Source organism: Mixophyes fleayi, chromosome 8 (assembly GCF_038048845.1).
Source record: "Mixophyes fleayi isolate aMixFle1 chromosome 8, aMixFle1.hap1, whole genome shotgun sequence".
Taxonomy (NCBI): Eukaryota; Metazoa; Chordata; class Amphibia; order Anura; family Limnodynastidae; genus Mixophyes; species Mixophyes fleayi.
Window position 1 is genome coordinate 4014021 of NC_134409.1, and position 18784 is coordinate 4032804.

Here is an 18784-nt window from a genome sequence, read left to right on the forward strand (position 1 = left end):
TGTACATCCTAAAAAATAGACTTTTAAACAGAATTTGCAGGAAACCCGTACAATCGTTTAACCAAAGACGATTTAAAGAAGATTTTCAGACTGCTCCCCTTTTATAGAGTAACCCCCATTGGGAGGAGACCAGAAGACCACGGGGAGGGCGTACAAACGCTGCACAGGTAACACCCTGTGCTTCTTATTTCCCTTTTATTTTCATCTTTTTGCTGCGGTCACTTCAATTTTTAAAGAAACACAAGAAGAATAAAATGGGAAGATTGCAAGAAATAAGGTTAATGGCCACCTGCCCCCCCCCCCCTCCCCCCGGGAGACCTCAGGTCAGACTTAGATCAATCCTGAGGATCTGCGTAATAGACCCTAATGTTATATATTATACAGACCCCTAGTTACGGCGTGGTCCGGCCTACGCTCCTGTGTTGCTCAGTGTATTAGGGGATGTAATAGACACACACAGAAGTCGAGTGGTGAGCGGGGGGGAGGGAAGTGCCTGTGATTAGTACTAGGGAACAAATTAATTCTATTTTTCTCGGAAAGCACTCAGAATGACTCCGTACAGCTTGTCACCTCTCAGCGCCATCTCCCCCCATCCTGCTAAATGAGACCACTCGCATTCATCACACGGATTTACTATACAACCTGCACGGACGTGGATCCATCTCCCGGCAACCTCACACCCGCATGGGCTCAGACATCAGACCCCAATTATCTGGTGTGTGCCTAGTGCGGTCTCCTCACTTCCAGCCTCCGCCACCTGCACACGGTACCGGTCTTGGGAACAGAGGCGAGAGGAGGTGGCGGAGGCCGGGCGAGAGGTGAATGTTTACTAGATGAACCTGGAATAATACATCATTTCCTTTTCTCTCTCTAGCAGTTTATCATTACTGGGGATATTGGAGATATTTAAACTCCACTTTCATTCAGGGGTTACATTTGTATAGTTCTGTATTTCAAATATAAACCCCATCCTATCTTATAATCATTACCTATATACTTTTGGTAGAGTTCTTATCTTCCTAAAGCTCACAGTTATATATAATGATGACTATCTGGCCTGTACCCGCCAACGTTCCCCAATTCCTAGAGAGTCTCCCAGGTTTTACTCGTCTGTCCCTGAAAACGTCCTAAATTTTCAAAACTGCTCAGCTGAAATTTTATTTTTTATGCACGTTAAATGCGAAAGGCTCTTTCACCACTTTTTCTTATTTAACAAAGGGTTAAATAAGAGGAAGCAGAGATTTCTCCGGCATCAACCTATTTACCAGCACTTACCGCTGTGCCCTAGACCTCTACGGGAACAGCAGCATTAGGTAATTTATTAAGCTGTGAAAAGCAAATCGCAGGATGGCGCTACCGGTCAATTTCAACGGAATCCAGTTGAAGCTTTGCCGGATCCATACCGGATGAAAGTGATTTGCGCATGGCGCTTTCTCCATTCGCCGGTGAAGTGAAAGAAATGGGGGGGGGGGGGGGGGGGTCTTTGCAGCGATACAGCAGTTATTTCACTGTGATTTGCAGCGATACACAATGATCACCACCACTGCTGAAACATAAGCAGACGTCTAAATTACTGTTGATACCAATGTACACAACAAGCAAATATATAAACTCTGTAATCTGGGAGATCCAAGATCGCAGGACTTGGACATAGAACCATCTCCTTATGTAACACACAATTCCTTAACACAGATCTTGTTCGCCATATTCCCCAGTATCCTCATATAGAGGTCTCTCGGTCACCATACATTTCAGTGATCACCCCACGTATATTACTCAGCACTGGCTGTATTACTAAGCACTAACAGATGATACTTGGCACAGGAGCTTACACATATTACTGTGTATTTACATAGTACAAGAGATGGGCATCATTTTTTTTACCAGTGAGAACATCGTTTTATTTGCACAGATTACTGGCTGATCCAAGAGCTACGAATCATGTCTTCTCTTTGTGTACAATGATTGCTCAGAGCCTGTGGTGTAGGCGTTGACCACCAGGTGTTATGGGGCTACAGCTGGTAGTATATGCTGTGATTTGTAGTTCAACAGGCCTACATCTGCCACAAAGGGTTAATGCTATCCTTTCTGGTATGCAGTCGAGTGAACATTTCCATGTTATTCAGAGCTTGTCAAGGTATTTAAATTCCTTATTTTGGTCAAAATAAAGATTATTTTTTAACACCTACTGTACACATTTCCTCTCATCCCCCCCTCCCCTCCCCTTGCCCTTCACAGGTCACGGGGGCAACATGACAGAGGCACAAATCCCGCCGTACAGAACCCACAGATCTCCAGAGAGTGGCGGCTTCACAGCGCACTTTAAACTTAGAATATATCTTCGGCTAATCCCGACATATAAAACCAAGATCAAAACGAAAACATAAAAGCCAGAAGAACCAGCGGTGGCATTATTGACACGGCTTTGTTGGGTGGGGGGCAAGAAACTGAAGGGCGCTGGAGGGGGCTTGCATTGTCTGCTACAAACTCAAATTACAAATTTAACAGCTTAACATTTCAGCAGATTAAAAACAACCTGTAAATACGGCCCCAGTAATGATGCTGTAAGAAGCCAGAAGCTTAATGATTTGAGAAGCTTAACCTTCATTTTTCCTCATTGCGTGGAATACACACATGAATGCCAGGCACCGACGCACCCCCTCCTCTGCCTTCTGTCTCGGGTACCGTCCCATCCGCAGCCTCGTTTACTTGATGCCTTCATTTCCTGCAATAATATACCTGCCATGAATAATTAAGCGATACATTTCGTGCTGTGCTAAAGAGCCGGAGAAGACTCTTACATCAGTGTTAGGACTGGCTGCCACAACCGCTAATTGGTTACTGAGCCCTGGCACAGGTGCCATTATCGCTGATGAATCGTCCACCTCGCACATTCCATAGATGCTCTTATGGATACTCTAATGTGTATACATTGTGTCTTTACAAACAGCTTCTATATTTATGGCTTCTTATCTATGTAGATGGCTTTGCTGGAAATCCTCTCACAACTCCTCTAGTGCTGACCTAGGAAGACACATCCAGACTATACGGGGTTCTCAAAGCTGCTGGCGCCCAACGCTTTACATCTAGCGCTGACAAGGTACAAAGTCTGAGGCCTATTAGGAAAAATAAATAAACGAGGAAGTCATTAAATATGTCACACAGAGGGAGACACTTTGTATCTGCATCTATCTGTATATACTGATTAGTAACAGCTAATTGTGAAATATATATATATTTGAGAAGCACAGGGGTGAGCCAATCATCGGACAACCAGGGGCAGGGGTGATGGGTGCCATCTGTAATACCCATACTTGTCCACTCCTCCGGAATGACTGGGAGACTCCCCAATTCTGGGAAGGTCGTCTGGAAAAACAAGCCATCCTTCCGCACCCGGCCTACTTCCGTAGGGGGCTCCATGTCACGATAAGACGCAAGTTGCGTCATTTATCACATCGTTTTGAGCTGGACCCAGCCCCTGTGGAAAAATAATGCAGTTCTGTCATGGGGAGCAGGGCCAAAATGACGCGATTCACAGGCCCCTCACCCACTTCACCTCCCCTCCGGTATCTCTCGGAGGGGAGAAACAAAAAGTGGCCAAGTACAATACCACTATTCTAACTATAAACACATTGCTTGTAGGTTGCAACACTGTCCTGCTACTAATATGTGGTGCCACACAAAACAGGGCGTGGCCACATAACATCGGGGGCATGGCCACATCACCAGGGGTGTATCTATCGCTTCTGATGCACTAGGACCTCCCCCTGAAGCGATCCCTGCATTGCACCTCCAAGCAAAAGGTCCCGACTGTTGGGACAGTCCCCTCGGCACCGTCCCACATAAATTAGCACAGTGGGAGGTATAAGATGGTCTTATCTCTATGAATACCATCATGGAACACAATGAGTCACATGACACGTGGGCGGGGCTGTTTAAATACATATGGTCAGATCACGACAAGGGTCCCATAGATTGTAAGCCGAGTCTTCTTACCTCTCTGTCTGTATTACCCAGTATTGTTTTATTACTGTTTGTTCCCAATTGTAAAGCGCTACGGAATTTGTGGGCGCTATATAAATAAATGTTGATGATGATGATGATGGGTGTTTGTTCTCAGCAGCAAAGGTGTTTACATGTCAATTTATAGATGGAAATTTACTATAAAACTTATAATTTTGTGTGGTCTAGTGGTTAGCACTTCTGCCTCACAGCACTAGGGTCATGAGTTCGATTCCTGACCATGGCCTTATCTGTGTGGAGTTTGTATGTTCTCCCCGTGTTTGCGTGGGTTTCCTCCAGGTGCTATCAAAATTGACACTAGTCTGTCCCTCTCTGTCTGTCTCCCTATCTGTCTGTCTGAGTGTGTATCTATTTTAGAGAATTTAGACTGTAAGCCCCAATGGGGCAGGGACTGATGTGAGCGAGTTCACTGTACAGCGCTGCAGAATTAGTGGCGCTATATAAATAAATGGTGATGATGCACATTTCAATCCAATGTTACACCAAACACAGTTTAACCTCCTAGATTATGTGTCCAGATTGTCGCTTTGACTCGTTCTGGATCGGATAAGATACGCGAAGCTCCGTTACACTAGTTGTCGTTGTCGGACATGTTGAGCTCAACAGACAAAAAACGTATTTACAATCATGGGCGAAATATGTTAAAACAACAAAATAAACTTATACTGTCCTATACATGAAACACGATAAGCAGACACTGTAAGTTCCATGAGTAGCTTGTGAGCGACACACCCAGGTGATTACGTTACTATAATTCTCCTTTCTAGAGAATGCAAATGTCTGCCTAATAACTTATATGTGAGCCCGTGATGATTTATGGGAGCTTATTGGGAACACGTTACAATTCTCCATCATGCAATTACTATATTATGCTGAATGTACAACATAGAGAATCCCTACATAGACAATTAGAGAATAATTTATCATAATTATTTAAATTACAATTTTATATAACTCTTTGTAGGTTGCAGTGATAAATTACTTGGAGTACATGTGGATGTTAGTTCTGTGTTATTAAGGCTGTGATGCCTTCAACAATATATTTACGGTAATTTGGGTGTGGGCGAAATGTGGCCATGCAGCTCCTGCGGAACTACAAGTCCCATCATGCATGGCCAACTCCTGCTAGACCTGGCATACCTGGCCTGCAGGGCCGTAGGATGTCTACTCACCGGGCTATTGCTTCCGTTCTTTGTTAATAGTTGCTAATTTGGAAAAAATGTATCAAATTAATGTTACACTTCCCATAAAAACCATGCACTGCATGTAATAACCGTGTTGCTGAAAACCAGCAGTAATGTAAATCTTTAGGATAATTTATTTGCAAATTACTGCTCAGTAAATCTGTCCTCCTTGATCTGACCACTTGGGATCTATGATATTTGCACAAATAATGTGATACTCAATGTATGCAATGAATAAAGGCAAAAATAAAATAAATGGACATGATAATTATATTATAGGGTGTATTAGTTATATACTGTCAGGGTCTTCATTGATGTTGATGAAATTCTGAGATACCGAATACAAACTGCACTGTGCGAACCCTCAGAACGGAAAGGAAGAAATAATCAGCAAAGAGTCTTTACGGGAGATTTAGCAAACCTTCTAAAAAATGAAAAGTGGAGGTGTTGCCCATAGCAACCAATCAGATTCTACTATCATGTATGGAGCACATTCCAGGAAATGATAGTTAGTATCTGATTGGTTGCTATGGGCAACACCTCCACTGTTCCTTTACAGAAGGTTTATGTAAGGTAAACGTGCGGCTTACACTGAAATAACAACGTTTCCAGGCGGTAATGAAGCGACGAGAGAAGTTTACGTTACTGCAAACTTTCATCAGCATTTTCTCCCAGGCGACTCACTGTACCATGTATAAATTATAGATTCTCAGGCTTGGTTTCCCGAGAACCGAATACAACCGAACTTAGCAGATCCGAGTGCCGAGTCGGCTCGGTACCTTTGCGCTTTTTCAGATTTGAAAAAGAGGCAAAACGTCACCACGTCGTTGGATCTCGGATCTCGCAATTTTTGGATTCCTTTTTAAGATCCAACATAACGGTGGGTGGGAGGGAGGGCGGACCCCCATTTTTCTTTTCTGCCACTGCTGTGTGCCGATGTGTCCTAGATGTGCTAGGAACTGCCGTGTGTTTGTGTCATTGCTCTGTCGCTTACCATCCAGCCAGGTCGCTGCAGTATTTGTCCGAAAATGTATGAAAATAATATTGTAATCTGTGAGGTGGTCAAAATTGACTGCAAATGACTTGAAATTAGTGTTATCGAGCTTAATAAATGTAGGAACAAAAAAAAGAGCAAAATGATGTGATTTTAGCATATTTTAGGATTTTTTTCTAAAAAAAAATCCAAAACCAAAAACACACGAGGGCGGTTTTGCCAAAACACGAAGCTAATCCAGATCCAAAACCAAAACCAGTTCACGGGGGTCAGCGAGCATCTCTAATATAATTACACTGCACTTAAAGTCATGTCTTTATATCAACTGAATAAACACCAAATGTCATTAAAAATAAACATTGTACTATATATATATATATATATATATATATATATATATATATAGCAATATGTGGAACTAACATTCCCTGTTTTTAATATAGAACAGTACTTGGTACAGCATTAATTATGTGTTTGGAGAGTGCAGAGTATCTCTGTTTTCTTAGATATCTATATATATATCTATATCTTTACATATATAAAATCAACATGGGTGTAATTTATAAGTACACAAACGGCATAGCACAGTTACATTGTTACATAATCAATATTAGCAAATCAAATGATCTTAGGATGACACCAAGTTCTTCTCGATCCACCATGTGATATACACATAGACTATACATCAGCCTATAGGGGCCAACTAGCTAAAATGATTGGGGGTGTGCATGTTACCCCCAGGCCCATATGACATACTACATCGTCAGCCTACACACAGGTAGACAGCTGCAGGTAGTCGATGTCAGGAAATGACTTGTCTGACAATCATTGTGTAACCCTCCATCATTCATATCAATAACCAGGGACCAAGTTATCTCAGATAATTCCCGCTCACAGCTCTCTGCCAGGCTCCAGTGCACATATCGCCCTATGACATCTTAATCTTCTTTAATGATCAATAATTGTCCTTCTCAGTCTGCTAATGCTGCTCTCATTTGCAATGTTTCATTACATTCCATCAACGGTGGCGTCTGACACCCAGGTGCTCCTCCACCTGCGTGTTTGTTTCCTTGTAAGATGTTAGCAAACCTTACGCTGGGGGAATGAAAAGAGGGACAAACGGCTTTTAATTGCTGGCTTAGAAGAGAAGATAATGAGCAGCGCTATTGGCGTACAGCGTGTTCAGCGAGAAGGAGAGCGCGTTGTCTCGGCTTCCATTGTCTGGACGTTGCCAGATCATCAGAGGTATCCAAGGCGGCCGGGCGAAATGTCAGCGTAGCCATTAAGGCTGCGCACGTCTTAATCTCAGCCGCTCCCCAACCTGCACGGTGGCTCCGGAGGCTGAGGAAATGCAAAAAGGTCAAAGCACGCAACAGTGTCATGTAACACCCGTACAAACAGAGCTGCTAATGTGACATCTCTATGGGACAATGCTACAGGGGATTCAACAGAGGGAACAATTCTAACGCTGTTGACAGGTTGCTGTTTGTCTGTGTGCTCCATAAAACTCCATAATAAGCCCGATCCGTAGTTTATTTCATTATCTGCATCTTGCGAAACCACCGGAAAACTCACCGAGGAACACACAACAGGACTATCGGAAACCGCTTTCTATTCTGGGCTCTATATATATTAATAATCAATGTTCTCTGTAAAATGTGCACTCTGCAAATGAAAGTGTTAAAAAATTAATGAGCGCTGCACCTTTCAAAGCACATATAGAATCTGCTGTTCGGTGCAACTCTGCATAATGGATTTAATTTTTTTTTAGATCGTATCCAGACCACACATCTTAGGGGGAATAATGTCTGCAAGCCGGATGTAATCAGTCAAGCAGCCATGCTTTAATGAGAGGTGCCTGGAGCCTGCATACATGACCCTCAGCGGCTTAAAAAAACACCTTAAACATTTAACCCTTCTGATGCTGAGTATTTCTACTACTATTTCTCAATCTTGTCGCCCTTTTACTCTCACGCAATCCTGAATAATTCAATCAGCAGCTCTGGGGGCGGACAGAGGCATCGCCCCACAGCAAAATTTGGGAGAGGTCCCAGCCACGCCACTCCTTAAAATTTGCCAAAAACAAGCCCTCCTCGGACTGTACGTTACTGCGAGGTCTGCGGCAGAGACCATCAGACTGTCAGTGATCTGCTGCAGGAGCTCCGCTCACAGATATAATAACCGGTGCTATGATCTCTCTGGATGATTGGTGACATAGAGATGAATAGTTAGAGAACCCCAGAGGCCGCTAGGACCTGTCCCCCAGCAGACACCTGCCTTTCACATTTTCTTTTGTTGGGAGAAGTAAACTGGGCTGATAAGGTTCAGACGTGTAGGAACAGCGTCCTCGCAGAACAGGACTATCAGGTTCTCTCATTAGGAGCTTTCTTCCTCTGCCATTCACCTGGAGGTCGCAGGGTTCACTTAGTAAGTCTTAGTCTTCACGTGGGACACCCCCTTTCTGCATTCCACAATACACAGGACAGCAGCAATAGCCCTGTGCAATAGTGGTGTGGAAATACTAACGGCCTCGTGTGCAGAGCACACGGGATATGCGCTGCAAGACGCCTTGTGGTTGTATCAGGACGCCTAACCGTCCAGAGCACGTCACTGCCGCCCACTGCCTGCCATCATGAGACCCGTCTGCATGCTAGAAGTGCGTCTAGGTGTGTAGAGAGGCAGAAAGAAATCTGGAGAGGTGCACTGAGCAACAATCATCATCATCATTTATATAGCGCCACTAATTCCACAGCGCTATACAGAGAACTCACTCACATCAGTCCCTGCCCCATTGGGGCTTACAGTCTAAATTCCCTAACATACACACAGGCTACGGTCAATTTGTTAGCAGCCACTTAACCAACCAGTATGTTTTTTTTGGGAGTGTGGGAGGAAACCAGAGCACCCGGAGGAAACCCACGCAAACATGCGGAGAACATACAAACTCCTCACAGATAAGGCCATGGTCTGTAATTGAACTCCTGACCCCAGTGCTGTGAGGCAGAAGTGCTGACCACTGAGCCACCGTGCTGCCCAATGCAAGCATAACAGCAGAATCCAATGTCCGAACAGTTTAGAACCACTCCCTATACCTAAAAAGCGAATCCCCCGAACTGAGCAGAATATATACGTATGTATGTATGTATGTATGTATGTATGTATATATATACACAAACATACATACACACATATAAATATACATATACACACATATAATTATACATATACACACACATACATACATATACACACATATAAATATACATATACACACACATACATACACACATACATACATATACACACATATAAATATACATATACACACACATACATACAAACAATCTTACAGGAACTGAAAGAATTACTAACTCTGAAATACACTCTGCATTAAATACATAAAAGGTGACTAATAACAGTCACAATTCCTATATGTACTCGCTCCCAGAAATGAGACGTCTGACATTGCATTGAGTGTTGTATAAATCTGAGTAGATGCTGCCGTTCTGTTATTAGCATCTATAGATTATATACAGGAAGTCTGCTGTGCATAGGAAAATATTTACAATTTCTCTAAAATATCTTCATCGATATTCTCCTGAAACTGTAACTTATACATTAGTTATTAGTAGCTCGCTAACGAGCAGGTTTAGAGGATCACGCGTACCCCGTTATAACCACATACGTGCAGGACTAGCTAATGATCTTGTCGGATGACAAAAGGTGACAGAAGTACAGAGATCTTGTTCTATCGGAGCAGATGAATGTTAAGTAACTTCCACATATTAGTGACAGACAATTTCCTGGCAAAGTTATTGATTGTACTGAAGTGTGAACCACTTAACAAGCTCGGTTTCCTCTGCTCCGTCGTACAGACACCCAGTACCGGAGATTAGGAAACAGGGACCTCTGGGTCGAGTTTTGCTTTATTTTATTGTAATTATTTATTACACATTTTCTGTGCAGAGTCCTTTGTCTTCCTAAACATTTATTTTAATATACAGGAGTGGAAGTTGCTACATTGTGTCTGGATCAGAAAATAAACAATCAATGGAACCCACAGAACAGTGCCCCAAGTGGCCAAATGAGAATATAACATTGAGGAATAAATAAGGTAACGGAGAGTTAGATTTAGATGGAATTAAACAAGATAATCATTGATCCAGTATATTACTTTCCAGCATTTCTATCATTGGAAGGAAAAGAGCATTAGCAGACTGCCACAGACATCAGGGGACTCAAAATGCGGAACCCCGGACAAATCCTATTTTGGATTTAAATGAATAAATAAATATTTAAATTACAGACTAGAAATAATAGGTTATTTTGGATGAAACTAACCTATTAAACCAACATAAATTGCTATACTTAATGTGATGTGCCTGGAATATGTTTTGTTTTACACAAGTATGAATTCTATACTTTCTAGAATGTTATCTCTTACGAGCGCGGCCTCCTCACAGTGTTTTCCTTAAATAATTATGTTATATTTTGGGTATTAATGTAATTATGTAATGTTGTAGGTATTAATGTAATTATGTAAATTTGTCGTATGTTCTAACCCACATGTATGTACAGCGTTGCGGAAGGCTTGAGGCTGGTTATAAATATAAGATAGTAATAACAATACCCATTCATAGCTATCAGTCTTCTTGGATAAACTGAACATTGGAGGTGTTATAAAGTGAACCTGTGGCCACGCAGAGGAGTCTGGTACCAGTAACTTGTGGAATTCTAAAGAAAGATATTTCTTATCCTCACACTGCAGCTCCTGATAGTCTACGGATGTGTTTGCCTCCAAGCTCGGGTTCAGTGTACTTGACGGGAGATTTCAGATGGGTATTCTGTGCACAATACTTCAAAGTTCAAAACTTTCAGGCAAAGTGCTATTGTATGTAAAGAGGGAGAGAAAAAGTTTCACAAAAATGAGTCAGAGTTGCCGGTTATCTGTATTGTGGGAGATGATTCCTCCTTTATCCGCATGATTTCCTCAGAAGTCAGATTGCGTACTCTACAAATTGTAGCACTTTCCCGTGATTGCACATCTGCAGGACGAGTCTCTCTGACTAACCGTATCAGGGGGGAGAGGGGGGGGGTCTAGAATCTTGTCCCAACATGTTCTACTGATTGTAACGTCTAAGTTTGAAAAGCGAGATGAATTGTTGCGTTTCTCAATATATCACTATTGTACGATAATACTATGACAGTGCCTTCTGCTTCAACGGATAGATAATTGTGAGAATACAGAAAATGTAAGGTCTGCAACATTTAACTACAACATTTTAATACTGTTAAACTACTACAGAACCAATATCCATAAGAATGCAGCCTATCTATTCACTAAGGACCAGTGACATCACTGTGAGTGCAGCCTATCCAGTCACTAGGAACCAGTGACATCACTGTGAGTGCAGCCTATCCAGTCACTAGGAACCAGTGACATCACTGAGAATGCAGCCTATCCAATCACTAGGAACTAGTGACATCACTGAGAATGCAGCCTATCCAGTCACTAGGAACCAGTGACATCACTGAGAATGCAGCCTATCCAATCACTAGGAACTAGTGACATCACTGAGAATGCAGCCTATCCAGTCACTAGGAACCAGTGACGTCACTGAAAATGCAGCCTATCCATTCACTAGGAACCAGTGACATCACTTAGAATGCAGCCTATCCAGTCACTGGGAACCAGTGACATCACTGTGAATGCAACCTATCCAGTCACTAGGAACCAGTGACATCACTGAGAATCCAGCCTATCCAGTCACTAGGAACCAGTGACATCACTGAGAATGCAGCCTATCCAGTCACTAGGAACCAGTGACATCACTGTGAATGCAGCCTATTATTATTATTATAATTTATTTGTTAGGCGCCACAAGGTATCCGCAGCGCCGCACACAGTACTAACAGTAGACTATACCGGGTGAAACCATACAGAACAATGAACAAAAAGTACCAATACTTCAGAAACTCCGGCCAGTCATATGCAGTAAAGACGGAGCGGAAGAACAGGTATGGAGACAGGAGGGGAGGGGCCCTGCTCATACGAGCTTACATCCTAAGGAAGGGTAAACAGACCAGGCACAAGAGGAGCCAGTTGAGGCAAGAGGAGAGAAGGGAGGACGAGCTAAAGGGAGGAGATGGGGGTTAAGTAGATGGTTGGTAGGCTTTGAGAAAGAGGTGAGTTTTGAGTGCACGTTTGAATGCGCACAGAGTAGGAGAGAGATGGATGGAACGAGGGAGGTCGTTCCAGAGAAGGGGGGCTGCACGGGAAAAGTCTTGGATGCTGGAGTGGGAAGAGGTAATAAGAGTGGAGGAGAGGCGGCGGTCGTTGGCCGAGCGCAGGGAGCGGGCAGGAGTGTGAATGGAGAGGAGGATAGAGATATAAGGGGCAGTAGAGTGGGAGAGTTGGAGCCTATCCATTCACTAAGGACCAGTGACTTCACTGTGAATGCAGCCTATCCAGTCACTAGGGACCAGTGATATCACCTATGCACAAGGAGAATCGGAACTATAAATTCGATAGGTGCAGCGACATCACCATGCCTCAGTAATATCAATGGTGGTTAGTTAATTCAAATGCTGGATTGTCATGAATAAAATTGGATCAGTCAGCACAATGACTGCCTCCACTGTGTGGGGGCGACAGGTGCATATTAAAACTTATAACGGGCCACAAAGCTGCGATAGAAAATTTGAATATAAGCTGTATCTCCATCACACCTCTTATTGTACATGAAAAACCTGACAATATACATAATGACCTCGCCCCAACGCAGTGACCGCGCCCCAACGTAGTGTATACTGGCAGAAACTGATCCACCAGGTTGACTGAAGCAAAGTCCTGTTTTGTATCCAGGGTCCTACTCAGAAAATGGGCATCCAATGTATCAGATGAAATCCTGATATAACCCAACTACGCAGAGAAATTGCCACGTGCCAATAATACAACAATACGTCTATGAGAATTACCAAGAAAATACATTAATAGTAAACTCTACGCAGTGACCACAAGCGGGCGCAGGGAGATACGGAACTACCCATGATTTTTAATGACCTTGTAGATACTTATTTTTTTAGTCGATCCTGATAAACTGTTAAAATCATTTTCTTTGAGTGCTGAGCAGATACCTGTAAGTCCTAAAAAATCAGCGCAAAAGTCTAAGGGGTATATTTAAGAAAGCACGGTAGTGCACTATCGTGCACTTACCGTGTAAATTAGGCCATAATGTGCTCTCTGCAAATTTATTAAAGGTGCATCGCAGCAGATATCATGGATATCTGCTGCTTTGCATTCCTGATCGTTTTTGCGAGCAGTCACCATTCAACAGAATGGTGACTGCTCCTGGCCGCAATCTAACAAGTCCCGAAAAAAACTTTTTTTTAGGGAACTTGTTGTGTTAATGTACGCCAGCTTCATAGGAAATGCTGCTAAAACTTCTGTTCTTCGATATGTCCAGCTCTGCGCCGGAGAGCAGAGCTGGACAGCGCATGCGCAGGGAGTGATCTTGTGATCCCTCTCTGTCACAGCCTCAAGCTCTCCGGTCCGGCACATGCGCAGTTGCATGAAGCAGAGAAAATACACTGAAGAGGAGGAGATCCGGAGCCAGCGCGACGGAACAGCCAGTGATGAGTATGTTTTTTTTAACACAGAAACAGCAGTTTTTCGGAACTGCTGTTTCTGTGATCCATTTTTCATAAATTTGAGAAATACATCAATCCTTATCCATGCGATAAGGATTGATAAGTATTTCTCACTTTCCCCGATAAATGATAAATGTGCCCCTAATTCTGTAACTTAACGTGAATCTGAAAATCCGACCGTCTGATTACTGAGTGGGGTTTGGGAATCACTCGAAACGCGCGAGGTGTGTTTACTTAGAACAGTTCTTAGGAGGTCTATTAAGAAACGTGACTACATCTGCTGAACACGTAGGGCTTCAAATGAAAGGTTTTTTTTGTTTTTTTTTACGGAGTGAAAACCTTAACCTACCCTCTGCTAGAGCCGCACAATTGCAGCTAACAGGAGCACCAGCACAAAAGACGGGCAAGAGAATAGTACACGCCAATTACACGCTCAGGCTTGCCAATGGTTATCAAGACCTGCATAGAGTAATGGAAATTATCTGCTGAGAACTGAACACTAAATCCACTTTAAAACAAATACCTGCCGGTGCCTTTTCTCTGTTTTGATACAGAATTCTCCCGTTTGTTTTAATCTGAGAAGGACACATAAGAGACATTTTCAGGTAATCTGCTGGGCGGGCGGAGGGACGCTTCTCTGTAGCTATTAAACTCCAGTACAAATGAAATTCTCTGAGCCCAATCTGTACAGAGAGCTACTGAGAGCTCACAGAATAGCAGATACGACTGACCTGGAGGGAAGAGAGTGTAAAACAGATCAAAGTAAATCAGCTGAGTGAAGATTTAATGGGATTACGGTCACCGTGACAGATACAACTAACAGGTCACCCAGGAAACAGAACACTTTCCTGCAAACAGAGGAGGATATTACGCAGCCGACACCAAGGAGAACTTTAATTCCCAGTAAGCTCCCGTCCCCCTCTAACCAACAAGGCAGCGGGATGACTTTCTCCATGAAATTGCTAATATTGCAAAGGACATATCATCCATATATATACAAATGGCGACACTTACTGTTCTCGGACTTATTGGGCTTCTGATGTTATAAACTAAAATGCTACATGAAATAAAATGACTGAGTCTAAACGTCCACATTAACTCTTGAAACCCATTTTAAGATTATTTTAAAACAGAGGAGGGGTCAGTAAAAATCTCTTATTTTTTTTAACTCTTTAACTTTAAGGCACATCTGATTACACCCTTGCGCTCGCTGTATTGTAACAAGAAGATTTTAAATAACTAACAATATGCAACTTGGCTGAAATCCAGGAATGTTTCTTGTATCAATTCTGGAGAAAACGTTTCAGCTTTGCAGGTTCCATTGGTCCATATTGAAGATCAGGTAACCGGCTTTACCATGAATTAAAAATTACCAAAACAGTTTAGACCCGAGTCCTCGAGTGGGTGATAACGGACCTGTATCGGACATTATATGGGACTGCAAGAGTGCTCGTGTGCATGAGCCCAAACAGGTAATAATAAAAAAAATAAGAAAACAAGGAGCAATTTAACCCTTTGGAATCATCATCACCATTTCTGCAGCGCTGTACAGAGAACTCATTCACATGCACCATTGGAGATTACAGTCTAAATTCCCTAACATACACAGACAGACAGACAGAAAAAGACTAGGGTCAATTTGATAGCAGTCAATTAAACTACCAGTATGTTTTTGGAGTGTGGGAGGAAACAGGAGCACCCGGAGGAAACCCACGCAAAAACGGGGAGAACATACAAACTCCTCACAGATGAGACCATGGTTGGGAATTGAACTCATGACCCCAGTGCTGGGAGGCAGAAGTGCTAACCACTGAGCCACCGTGCTGCCAAATCACTTCACTAAGAAGCAGTGACCTGAATGTTTTCTCTAAAATAGCTGCTTCCAGTGTGAGTAGGGAGGGGGGGAGGGGGTAGGGTAAACATATTAGGTTCCCTGAGAGCTGGGTAGGGTCACTATGGATAGAAATCTGATGTCGATATCTGCAGGATGCTACCACATTAATCTACATTTAAAATCTTAAAATATCCAGCAGGAAAAGTACATTTCCTGTTGCAGTCACCAATAATAATGACATTTCTAATAGCGATCGTTTCTTTGTTCCCACTTATACAGTTGTTACGTGGCCGAGTGCAGACCAGCATTGAGCCATCAATCATGTTTCCTCCGCATGGCTCCATGTAGGGATAATTAATAATCTTACGCACAAGAAGTTTGTCCGGTCAAATCACCTTAGTTCTGGTGCCTTCCAGAAATTTCTGCATATAAACATATGGCCGTAGTAGGGTCTATATGAGACATATTCTACTTTCGTCCAGTGACAGTAAACTAAGAAGTATATAAGACCAGCTATTATAACACAGTACAGAATAATACACACTTCCCAGAGCCCCTACCAGGTCCCCATTCCCCGATATCCTCACGTCTTGGACCCTCCCCAACGCAGAGAGTCTGACAATGAAGAGTCACTTGTCTTATGCTCCGTCCCAGCTCTGTAGCCGGATTCACAGTGTCCAAGCGGATGTGTTGAGCGGTTTTAAATCATATGAAACTCAAAACAATACAAAGGATTGATGCCGCAGTAAAACCTCATAACGATGCAAAATAATTATGTTATACAGAGTATTACAAGCAGCCTAGTTATTCTGATGCGGAGAACAAAGGCCCTCGCTCAACGTGAGGAACAGCACGCAGACGGGTTTAGTCAAACTATTCAATAACACACTTACAGATAAGCGGCCGTTGTTACATTATTCAGTGTAATGCAAACACCACCCGAGCCACATTCACTGAGGCAAAGGGAAGGCGGATCTAACACAGGTATGGTACGTCCGAGTACAGTTCATGTGTCCCGCTTTTCCCAAGAGAGTCCCCCTTTTTACACCAAAATTCAGGTCTGCAACATGGACTGTGAGTGGAGATAGACAGGACTCAAGTAATTCAGTAATATCTCAGGCGTGATCTCGGTTTGCAGATTCGGAGCAGACTAGGAAGATTGTAAGGTTTGCAGGATATTTGTGTCTACAAAGAAACACACAAACAGACACAAACACACTAAGGACTGGACGATAAACATTTAACACTTTAGTTTGGATAAATACATTGTACTATGAAATGTTTGGTATTAAGAGTTTTTCTTCATATATAACTGAAATAAGTGTCAGCTGACTAAAACCAGTGGGCGTGGCCATGTTGCGGACGGAGTCAATATTCATGAGAAAGCAGCTTTGCGCAAATCATGCGTCAGTGACATCACTGGTGCCTAGTGATCTGATTGGCTGCAGTATTAGGAATATTGGCTCAGCCTATGTAACGGCCGCCTCCGCTGTATAAGTGTCAGGTAGACGAGTGCAAGGTGAAATAAACCAGGACTTACTGTCTGCTTCAGTCACGGTGATAAAACAGCAGAGGACCAGTGCCGGCCATATCAGCAGGGTCTGGGGGGAGTAAGGCACCATAGTTCACAACAGACTCCTCTCCAGGCCTGGTGCAAAGTGGTCAATACATCCGGCGTTGTCGTCTCAGACACAGTCCTGTAAAGAGAACCACAGACCGGTAAGAACATTGCACTAGGGGCTCCCATATGGTTATAGAACTCAATATACAGTAACATAGACCTTACGTGCAGAATACAAGGGGGTGCAAGAGAGGGAGAGGCAGTTACATAGTGAGAATTAAACAAAACAAAAATAGACCGAGACCCCAGGATGTTTCTCCCATTTGCTCCTACAATCATTTCTATGCTTAACAGCACCTGAATCACTGATCATCATCATCATCATCATCAGTTATTTATATAGCGCCAACATATTCCGTAGCGCTTTACAATTGGGGACAAACGTAATAAACTAATAAACAAACTGGGTAAAACAGACAAAGAGGTGAGAAGGCCCTGCTCGCAAGCTTACAATCTATGGGACAATGGGAGATTGACACATGAGGTTAAGTATACATTTTGCATCTTGGCCCAGCCAGACTGCAAAGGTAGGGTGACTCATAAGCTAAATGATCCTGTCACACAATAATGTTGGTCCGGGGGTAGTTGTCTTGTGTGAAATTGTGTAACAGGCTAAAGGTAGTGAGGTTAAGATGGTGGTTGAGGAATATTATACGCTTGTCTGAATAGGTAGGTTTTCAGAGAACGCTTGAAAGTTTGTAGAACAGAGGAGAGTCTTATTGTGCGAGGGAGAGAGTTCCATAGAGTGGGTGCAGCCCGAAAAAAGTCCTGTAACCGGGAATGGGAGGATGTAATGAGGGTGGATGAGAGACGCAGATCTTTTGCAGAACGGAGTTGCCGAGTTGGGAGATATTTTGAGACAAGAGAGGAGATGTATGTTGGTGCAGCTTTGTTGATGGCCTTGTAGGTTAGTAAAAGTATTTTATATTGGATTCGGTAGATTCGGTAGAGCCAGTGTAGAGACATACAGAGTGATTCAACAGAGGAATAGCTATTTGCAAGGAAAATCAGTCTTGCCGAAGCATGTAAAATAGATTTTAGGGGTTTGAGTCTGTTTTTGGGAAGACCAGTAAGGAGGGAATTGCAATAGTCAATGCGGGAGATGATTAGTGCATGAATTAAGGTTTTAGCAGTGTCTTGTGTGAGATATGTGCGGATTCTGGAAATGTTCTTTAGATGTATGTAACATGATTTAGATATAGAGTCAATGTGGGGAACAAAGGATAGGCGTGAATCAAGGATTACACCTAGGCAGCGAGCTTGTGGGGTGGGATTTATGGTCATGTTATCAACAGAGATAGAAATGTCAGGTATGCTCTTGTTGGCGGGTGGGAATATTATTAACTCTGTTTTAGAAAGATTAAGTTTGAGTTGACGAGAGGACAGCCAAGATGAAATGGCAGAAAGACAGTCATTTCTATGCTTAACAGCACCTGAATCACTGATGCCTCCAACATGTCTACAGACAGTGCTCTATA

The 18784-nt window shown here is 42.9% G+C and overlaps 1 protein-coding gene across 20 annotated transcripts in view; it reads right to left on the reverse strand.

The window, feature by feature from the left end:
- The window catches only part of PTPRF (protein tyrosine phosphatase receptor type F), a 513733-nt gene that overhangs the window by 131013 nt on the left and 363936 nt on the right, over nt 1–18784 (reverse strand). For all 20 annotated transcript variants that reach the window (XM_075181665.1, XM_075181664.1, XM_075181670.1 and 17 more), the window contains one exon: nt 17226–17382. In XM_075181665.1, coding sequence (XP_075037766.1) covers nt 17226–17307 — 82 coding nt within the window. In that variant the 5' untranslated portion in view covers nt 17308–17382. The remainder of the gene's footprint in view (nt 1–17225; nt 17383–18784) is intronic.